At 31.1% G+C, this 11179-nt stretch overlaps 1 protein-coding gene across 1 annotated transcript; it reads left to right on the top strand.

The window, feature by feature from the left end:
• Positions 1-5220: 5220 nt before the first annotated feature.
• LOC126859400 (DDB1- and CUL4-associated factor 11) lies at positions 5221-9690 on the top strand (the record flags this gene model as incomplete). The annotated part of the gene is made up of 10 exons (XM_050610680.1): positions 5221-5279; positions 5379-5472; positions 5697-5946; positions 6076-6222; positions 6297-6481; positions 6565-6657; positions 6816-7062; positions 7206-7358; positions 7447-7553; positions 7917-9690. Coding segments are annotated over 10 exons (1473 nt in total), but the record flags the coding sequence as incomplete, so codon positions are not given.
• Positions 9691-11179: the final 1489 nt, after the last annotated feature.

Below are 11179 nucleotides of genomic sequence, written 5' to 3'. Positions count from 1 at the left end.
ATATAAAAAATAAAATTTTTTAATTTTGTGAAATAATACTCGAAAAAGAATAGAGATCGAGAAGCGAGAAAAAAGAATTTAATAACGTAAAAATTATATTTCCATAATATTTTGATGCGCCGATTAACGAATAAAATTCTTGAATTATTTTTTTAATTTTTTTTCACGGATGAAATTTTTATATGACGCAATTAAAAAGTTTGCGGAAAAGTGAATGAGAAACAGTGCAAAAAAAGATGCAAATTTGAAACTTGCAAAATATATCACAAAATCGTGTTCGAAATAAGTCTGACAAATTAAGAGCTCATCTCGTTCCTGCGTTGAACTCCTCGGATCTCGTTGCGTATATACTCTGACGTCACGCGCACCGCTCAGAAATACGAGTCATGGTTGTATGTATCTAACTCTGCATTGTAGCAAGTTTGTTGCGAGTCAACGAACCAATCAATGAACCGATCTAATTTCGTCGTGATCGTGCTTATTGTGTCGCGGCGTCTATTGTACATCCGGCCCGATCAGATCTCTTCCACCATCAATCCGTTTGCCTGACGATTGAGACGGCGTGTCGGCCGGCAAATCTCCCAATGACATTTCGGACTCTCTCGTAAAATCACACCCAAATTAATAGCGCACGTGCTGTTGGCTCGCTTCGATTGTAATTCAATTAGACATAGTTATGCAGAGAGAAATCAATTACGAAATGATTTTTCGGGTTCAGACATTTCATAGAAGAATATTAAAAACAGAATTTCACGCAGCGAGATGTTGAATAAAAAATAAATTGTTTCTCTCATACTTTCTAATGATTTCATTCTTTATATTTTGTGTATATATAAATTTAATAAGCGCATTTGACGATTTAATTGGACGGAAAAAATCTCTATCGAAAAAATATTGTCAATTTTTAGACTTTTATATATATATACATATATAAAAAGAATGAATCTGCGATAAATATTCGAAAGCCTAATAATAGTTGACAATATCGATTTTCTCTTATTTGTGTTAGTATTCAAATAAGTATTCTAAGTATTCAAATAAGTAGTCTACGATTGTGTTAGTTACGATTCAAATTTGACAAGTTAAATTAAATAAACGTATTTGACGATTTAAATTAAATCGTCAAATACGTTTATTAAATTTGTAAAAAGCTCGCGTACTTTTACATTAAGTACACATTTTTTGCTGAAAGCTAGCTTAAGATATTTATATAGAAAATTTGATAGGATTAATTATAATTATACAATCAAATAGATATAAGTGTTTACAGTCGATATTTACAATTCAAAACTCAATTATTGGCACGCGTAAGAGTGAAAATAATTAATATGCAATGTATTTTAATATTGATAGATTGTATTGTATTTCAAACAGTTTCTTGGGTTCGATAGATTTTTAGCGCTTATATTTTCTGTATACAAAGCGCAGAGCTGGCTCATTATTTGCCATTGATTTTCGAATGTCAATGTAGAAAGTTTTATCAGGCTCAGCCTCTTAAATTGAAATTCTCTGGAAATAAAGTTCACTCTCTTCAAATTAACGAAGAATAATAGTCCGTGATTTCTCTGAAGCTCAATTTACGAGGGAAAGAGAGAGGGAGGGAGCTGTTCGTTTTCGACGGGCTCTCGAAAATTATCCGTATTACAAGGTATTTTTAACGAACCAGCCAGTCCATACTGTGAATTATTGCGATGAATACGAAATTAGGGCGCGATTCGAATTCACTGTGCATCAAACGCATTATCGTGCCAGTACCATTTTCAGGACGCTCACGTCCGGAGAGTAACAGCGGACGCTTCCGCTCGTATCGAACCGTTATACAGATACGATTACGCGCAGGACAATCGGAAATAGCGGCGCAATATTTGCTAACGTTATTAGGATTCTCCCGTCCGTGATCGACAAGGCCGAGGGTGATGATGATGCGTCATTGAACGATGACAGGCGCGGTTCTCTGAGCGAGAGGCTTGCTTTCTCTATATAAAGTAAACTATCATCCAACACCACTGGAATACACTTTTAATGACATTAGATTGATTAGACAATCTCGAATCAATTTTTAAGGAAAAGATTGTTTTATTCCATTTTTTTTTGCAAATAAAAATCTTGTTGACGTAAAATTTTTTTTTAAACATAATTTTATTATACATCCATTTTTGATTTCTCAAAGTTCTAAAAAATAAAGCAAAAATAAATCTTCTCAATTATTGATAAAAAAAAATTATTAATGTTTCAAAATTTCCGAAAACTGATTCCAAATTGTCAAAAGATTTCGTCATTAAAAATTGTCTTAAGATATTCTGTTTAATGTGACCGTGGATAAAAAAGTTGCAAAAAGTGTAAGTTGAAAAAATCACGAAGATATAATTTTCATATTACTATCCCATTTATGTCCACAATCATATCTGATTACGTAATTTATTGGATATAACAGGCTTACTCAATTATAAACAACAATAAATACCTGATTATCTAATCTAATCTATTGATCTTTAACCTTTGGTTGCCACGAGATAATAATTTTCCGCTCCTATATCTTCGTTCACTCCATAAATGATTAAAATGCAGGTTTGAATTTTCTTTTACCTACATAATATATACGATAATAAAATGACATGACCTATTATATTTTCAATTGATCATATTTTATTTTTAAATTAAAATATAACAATTTATTTTTGCAATATTTTCTCTTCGTAAAAAAGTAATCACAGAGAAAAACAATTTTATTTATTTTTTATTCCAACATCAACCACGCAATCAATAATGAATTTAGTAAAATGTTAAGAATTCATCTGTCTATGTTTTTTACAAGATACAATTATTATTTTCTCCTTTGTTTCATGAATTAAACTTCAAAACATGAATGCAAAGATGCTTTTAAAGAGATTTTAAAAGAATGATGCAAAATTAAGGAAAAAAATAACATGAATTACAAAACAGAATTTTTTTTCAAAGATTAATTTTGCAACAATTTTGCAATAAACACAGAATGCATATCATGTTAAGCTATTATTCGCTTCAACGATGTATCAAATATCAGAATACTAACTGTGATGATATATCGATAAAAATATAATAACGTTAAAACTTTGATTTAACCGCAAAACACTTAACCGCAAAACTAACCGCATCGAATTAATCAACATTTTCCGGTTGCATAAAATTTGGATTCCCGCAACAAGTTTGATTAAAATTTACGTTACACATACATTCGCCCGCTCTCCTTCCTATCACATAAATTTGTTTTAATATCGCTATTTAATAGCCATAATCCTTTTAATAAACCGTCTCTCGAATTGCGCGACCTTTGCCTTTATCTTAAACTTTCAAATACGCTTCTAAAATTTGGAACAGTTACCGTAGTATATGCGATAATAAATATGATTCGATTTGTATAATCAGGGACGAAAACTTCTGAGGAAGATTCAAGAGCACGATTTTCGCGAGATATTGTTTAACGATAATAGATTACAGGCAATTTAAAAATTCAGAAATTGTTATGGATGAAAAAGTTATAAAAAGCATCGAATGAAAAACAGTGTCGCAACGAAAACCATTAGAAAATCGATTTGCACTATATATATATATATATATATATATATATATATATATATATATATATACATATATATACGAAAAATGTATTAATACATATAAATGTATTATTACATACACATATTATATTATTATATTATTATTATTATTTAGTTTACGTATCATTCCCAAGTACCCCCAAAGATAGAAATCAATGAATATATATCAGATATAATTACGAATAAACAAAAACTTATCATTTTAAAGTCACGAATTTTCAATTTCAATATATTATTGTTATCAATTCTTAACCGAGTCGAATGCTGATCAATTGAGAGTTTCGAATGGATATAGATATCAATGTTGAAAAAAATTTTATCGCTCCTGAAATTGTAATTATTGCGTCATTATTAATAAATTGTCGGAGCTGCATTTAAAAAACATTAAAGTGGCGTAGTTTAACGATCGATTTTCTGCATTAAATCGTTTATAATGGAACAAAACCGCGAATATCGAAAATCATCAACAATTCATTTGAATGTACGAAATCCGAACGAAATATATACAAGCGGAATGCAAATTTATTTATATTAATAAGAGATGTTCGACGTGTTGCATGAAATCGCGAAAATATTTTGAGATTGTGTGGGTGGTATAATTTAAAAACGCTGACAGAAACAAAAAAAAAAATGACGCTCGTATTGTCGTATCACTATTCACAAGTAAATCTTTTAGAATATTAAAATAAAAAAATTTTAAAATAATTCCAGAAAAAATTTAAATTACGAAATCTCTTATCTCGTAGTAGAAATTCACGATTTAATATCGATAATGTATTTAATATCACAAACGTACAATATGAAACGACTGGATATATGTGGACAGAGAAAATGAGAAAGAGAAAAAAGAGAGAGAGAGAGAGAGAGAGAGAGAACGCACGATTTTTACGTTCAAATACAGCAGAATGTGTAAATATCATAAACTTATATATACAAATAGACTGCGCACTCTCTTTTATTGTTCTATCTTGCTAATGTTTTGTTGCTCCCATACATTGAGAAAAAAAAGTTGTTGCTTTGACTAAATGTGTTCAACTGATTATTATTTTTTTAATTGAAATATTGAAGTATTTAAGTCAAATACGTCATGTTAAATCAACAACTTTTTTTTCTCAGTTTAGGAGAGCGCAATTGACAAGTGTCTACTGTATGCAGTAACTCTTTTTGAGTGAAATCTATGATAAATATTTGGAGTTCACAAACGCGCGCAATTGTTGGCGATTTGAAAGTTTTCAAGCTTGCCTCTTCGCTCTTTCCTCTTCGCGCTATTGAAAGTTTATGCAGACGTAAATACGTGCGTCATCGCATGATACGCAGACGCAGGAAAATATATATCTGACGTTTAATGTCTCGTACACAATACGTCGCCGTCTGTCGCGCTGCGTTTTTTTTCTCATAGTATAAACGTTCGCGATTGATCGATCTTTCCTACAGATATACATATTTGCATCGCGTGATTATGCAAGCTTGTCTATACGGGCTTTTATTATTGATCCCTCTTTCGCTCGCGCTGTTTTCCTAACCTCTCGACCCTGTCTCTTTCACTCGTGAACGACTTCTATGTTGTTTCATCGCTCGACGTTTCTTGGTGATAACCGATTTCGTTGATTGAATCTGTTTGAAAAAACAGAAAAATCTTTCCTACTCGCCTGCGCCTTGCGCAGGACGTCATATTCGTACGCTGTATGTTACTGTCAATCGTATAACCTAACCTAACCTAACCTCATAATCACTTGGCATATATATTTTGAATAATTATTTCGATACTTTTTCGATTTCTAGCGCAAACACTATAGAGAGTAGATCCGATGATTCCGAAGATGAATTTCCATGTAACACAAGAAGGAGATTTGTTCCAGACACAGCCAGGCTAAAGGTGAATTACCTGCAATAATTTTATTTATTTATGGAATACATTGTTTGAAAAACATTTCACTTTTCTCATCTTGTCTTTTTTTGAGGAATCAAAAAATGCGGGCAAATTCCATGATATATATTTATCTATTATTGCTCTTTATACTTTTCTAAATTTTTTATATTGATTATCTTATATATTATGTGCAATTAGCATCAATTATAACTTTGTGCGATGCTTTTTAGGAAAATGATATAGATTATATCATCAAACAGGCCTCTGGGATAGCGCATAGTTCTGATCAACAGAATGTATCCATCACACCTGTGATACAAAGGAGAGTCCTTAGGCCGGATGGTTTTAGCACAAATGAAAAATGTAGATTAAGAAATAGTCTTTTACCAAATAAACCATGTACGATACAGAATTATGATACTAAAGTATTCTGTGGTTTATATTCTAAGGATGGGAGGTTCTTCATCACTGCCACTCAGGGTAAATTCACCGTTTACATTTATCATATGTTATTTCACGTAAGAAGTCTCACAAATAAATGGCAATTTATTGCAATGTACAATTTTATGATCTTGTTGATTCATGTGCAATGTATACAATTGTTTGCAGATAAACAGTTGCATGTATATCGCGCACATGGTGACAGATTTGACCTATATAAGGAAATCCAGGCACGCGATGTTGGTTGGAGTATTCTGGATATAGCGTTTTCTCCGGATGGTAGATATATCGCATACTCGAGCTGGTCCGAAAGTCGTAAGTATATTATAATTACACGATATGCGTTTATTGTTCTTATACAACATACATTTTTCTTATATTTCTGATAGTTTATCAATGCCCTCTTTTTGGGCGCAGAGATGATGCACTAGAAAAGTTACAATTAAGACCGACAGAACGACGATTCACCGTGTTTTCGATAGCGTTTTCACATGATGGCAAAGAGATCATCGGTGGCGCTAATGATGAATGCCTTTACGTATATGATCGCGAACTTCATCGGCAAGTTTTGCGGGTTCGTAAAATCATTAGCTAAATAGAAGAAAATATGTTCGCGACTCTTTACATTGGCCTTATATTAGACATTAATTTTTATAGTTTCGAGGTCACGACAAGGATGTAAATACTGTAGCCTTTGCTGATGACACTTCACAAATCTTCTACACTGGTAGCGACGACGGGTTATGTAAGGTATTATTGAACTGAGAATTTTTTTTTCTTTTTTAATTTGAAAACGAGAGAGATCAAACGCATTAAAATATTTGATGAAATTGAAAATTAAAATTAATCAGAGGCTTATCCAGAGAAGCTTCTCCATATTAGCTTTTAATGTTTTTCTATTAATTTAGATATGGGATAGGAGAACGATAAATGAAGCTAATCCCTGTGCGGCTGGAGTGTTGGCCGGCCATAGCAATGGAATCACATATATTGATTCACGCGGCGATCAACGATATTTAATATCCAATTCTAAAGACCAAAGCATTAAGTTGTGGGACATACGCAAATGCTCCAGTCATAGAACCGAGCAAATTGCTAGACAGTTTGTCGATCGTCAAGACTGGGACTACAGATGGCAGCGTATGCCTGAAATGAGTAAATATTCATTGAAGCTAAGTAAAAAAAGTCAGAACGTTCATTGTTTTTATTTTTAAATTATATTTAAATGTATTTAAGATGTTTTTGATAATAATTTGATTGTCAATCAAATATATACTTGTATGATATTTTACTTTCAGTACGAGAACCGCAAATTTTAGACGGCGACACTAGTGTCATGACGTATTACGGTCATTGCATCCGTAAAACTCTGATACGTTGCCGTTTCTCGCCAAAAATAACAACCGGTCAAAGATACATTTGCACGGGAGATTCGAGGGGTCGGCTCATCAGTAAGTTTTGTAATCCTATTGATCTGTACGCAGAATTATCGCGAAAATGAGCTATCTTGTTTTACATATTTTTTTTTCTCACTTCTAGTATACGATCTTCTAACGGGGAAAATAGTGCTCAATGTAAGGGGTCATAGGGGATGCGTCCGTGATGTTAGCTGGCATCCTTATAATCACATTATCCTTACCTCATCTGTGAGTAAATCAAAGATATGTCATACATTTCGAAACGAAAAAGAAATCACAACTGTCACTAATAAGTTTTTCTCTGAGATATGTTAATAAAATTTTACATAAAAGAAGGCAGAAAATATTTTAAAATAAATATAATTCTTCATTCAAGAAAGTGGTAATCGAAAAAATAATGGGAGATGTTTTTACAGTATTATTCGAAAGAGTTTCGCTTGTCAGACACTTATACAAAAACTTATATTAAAACTTACTTTTAACACATATATATGGTAATTTGAAGTTGCAATATTTTAATTGACCATCCAAGATACAAACTATTTATGGTAAAATAATTGGACTATTCATAATTATATTTCATGCTTATAGTGGGATGGAAAAATAGCTAAATGGAGCTACAGGGATGATACGAATGGTAATGTGGACCCAGAAGAAGAACTGGTCACTAATCCCCCTATACTATTACGGCGAAGTGAAAGAATAGCTGGACAAAGAAGAGTATGCTAATATTACACGAATTAGCATGCTCTTCTTTGTCTAGTAAAAATAAATTTGTTTCGAAAGATAAGGAGAATAGAGGAAACGGCTGTCGATAACAGATTTCACTGAAATTCTGTTTTTGACTTTTTGTCGAGAATACAAGTACTCGATATACAAGACTGAAGAACATGTATTCTCCCGTCCATGTTTGCATATTTTGCAAAAGAATAATTCTTGCTATAATCGCTTTGCGTCATTGATATAAATTGAACAAAAACATCATTACTTAATATGTTGTGATGGCACGATCTATTTACGCTACGGCATATCTCTATTTCTCCTCTCCTTTTCACATCGTTTACAAATGTTTTATATTGCAAAGAGGTGATGTATCTTTATTAAGTATTTTTATTAAATTACTGATTAAGAACATATTCTTAACGAGTAATCCCATTTTTATGAAATATTTGATGAATTCCATTAAGAGATTTTTTTTTATAATATTAATCTTATTTCTGGATTATGATTTTTACATTTGGATTGTTTGGATATAGCACTTGAACTATAAGTAAACTAAAATTATTTCTAAAATGTTTTTCTCTTTTTGAATATATCTATAAAATTCTATTTAAAAATTCGGATTACTTCAGATAACTTTTTGTTTTTAATTATGTAGATTAGCTTATATTATCTTATTATTATCTCATTAATAGAAAGGTATTTGGGATCGATTGTGTAGTTTTTTTGCCGAGATGAGAAATTATAAAAACACAAATGAAAAAAAATAAAGAAAAACAATTTTTAGCATTAAATCTGATGATTAGAGAGCTGCTTAATATCAGTTATACATAAAGACCCAGGTTTCTGCTCACATAAGAATAAAAAAAGGAATGTTTTTTTTTTGTTGAAAAAAAACAAATGATTTCTTTAATAATATAATAGTATATAATTAGTAGTAATTTTATTGTTTCATATTGTATAAAAAGATATTTGTTTGCGATTGTAATATGCGATATCACTGATAAAAGTACAAATCTCTATGTTTTCAATATTAAATGGCCTAATTTACACCGATATACTTTAATACGTATTAAATACTATACCGACCAATCACAACCATTCTATTCTTTAGAGAAATGGCTATGATTGGTGTATACTTAATATGTATTAAAGTTTATCGGTATAAATTAGGCCAATGTGACTTTCGCACAATATCCCAACTTCGATTAAAATTAAATAATTTTGCATTATTTTTGAATGATAAAGAATGATGTATACAATTGCAAAGCAATCTCGTTTTGTATTATGCAATACTTATTTTAAGACTTTGAAGTGCGTGTAAGCACGTACATACATAGAAGCGATGCAATTATTTTACTGCAGCGTCAAATAAAACATATTAATTTGTATGTATATGTACATGTGAAGTAAAATACATCAGAGATTGAATACACAGTTAGTTTAAAATTAATAAAATTACTGCGTAACAAGAGAAGAAATCGCTTGTGTATGGAATTTTAAAGATAATTGTTTTAACTTTATTGTTTCAAGAAATAAGAGCATTTCATAATTCCGAACTGATTGTTAAGCTTTCGTAATTAATGTACATTCTTATCTCAGAAAAATGTAACATATTGTTGATTTAATATAATACTGATTATTATATATGGCTTGAAATTTTTATATTTTATTGTAAACTCTTATTTAGAATTTTTAAATAATTTTTTTATTGTAGTTAAAGAAAATGTAGAATTGCATGCACACATAAATTTAAAAATATTTTTTAAAGTTAATTTTTTTTGAAAAAGTTATTTGAAAAATAATTTTGCTATATATTATACTGTATTTATAATATATACTATACTATACTTTACAGATATATATATATTATACAATTTTATTTTGGCACACACTTAACAAAGCATGATTGATTATATTATCCTAGCAAACACACTTTTATAACTATATTACAACGATTATATAATTCAGTTTAACTGAATGTAACAAGTAATATTACAAGGTTCTAACATATACAGTCGTTCCTTGTAATTACTCAAGGAAGTAACAAATGTTATACAGCAGCTGTACATTTAATTGTAAGAATTGCATAATGTAATATTATTGATACATTAAGAATATAACTGTAAAATTAAGATATAACATATCAGATGGTATATAACAATTTTAAAAAAATAACTAAAGTGAGGAGAGGATTAAGGTGGCAGAGGCCGTACTGATATTATCCTTTCCATGGCAGCGATTGTCGTATCTATAAGGCATATATACATCTTTTCAGCCCAACAAATAATTGTTAAAAAACAATATTTGCCGACCTTGAAAAAATATACAAGGCACGAATGGCTGAATTGCAAATCAAATCCGAGTCTTTCGGGCAATTACTCTTACTGAGTTATTCAGACCACACACTTTATGTACACAATTTATACGACTGAGCGATATTGCAATCTCACTTAATAGCTACAGTGCCAACTGCCATACAGAGATGACATATCCAAGACATCTGCAATACATCTCCAGAGCGATCGATGATTATGGCTGGTGGTCGCTCGCGAGAAAATACTATTCCTCCATGAATGATCCTCTTTCGCCTATCCCAGTCCATTCTCAACTACGTCGTTCAAGCAGTCCCTCCTTCTGCCCCAATGAATAATACAATCACCGACACGTGTGGATTGGATAGACAGATTACCAGCAATTACACTGGCAATCTGTTTGCATAATTATGTCCGCCGCAAACTGAAATGAGGAGGATTTAAGACGACAGAAATATAGCTGTTATTATGATTTTTTATTCTGTTGTATAAATATTATTGTGTTTGCTCGAATTTTATTGACGTATTAACATGTAATTTTATGAATCAGCATAAAATTATGCATGTATTTAAATTATGTTCAATTATTAATTGTAATTATGTGATGCAAAGTTTAACACGCGAAAAAAACTGCGCGTGCAATTTTTTTATTCTACAAATTCTTGGAACGAATGTGACTTTGTGGAAGCCACGTAAAACAAGCGATAATTGATTTAACTCGGAAAGATAAGAATTTGGAAGCCGCATAAATTCTGATGGCGATTAATCGATCGTGATGTAATTTGCGAATGTTTGTGTCAGCGATTACAAGAGTATAGC

Source organism: Cataglyphis hispanica, chromosome 3 (genome assembly GCF_021464435.1).
Source record: "Cataglyphis hispanica isolate Lineage 1 chromosome 3, ULB_Chis1_1.0, whole genome shotgun sequence".
Classification (NCBI taxonomy): Eukaryota; Metazoa; Arthropoda; class Insecta; order Hymenoptera; family Formicidae; genus Cataglyphis; species Cataglyphis hispanica.
This window is presented reverse-complemented; position numbering and strand designations above follow the sequence as displayed.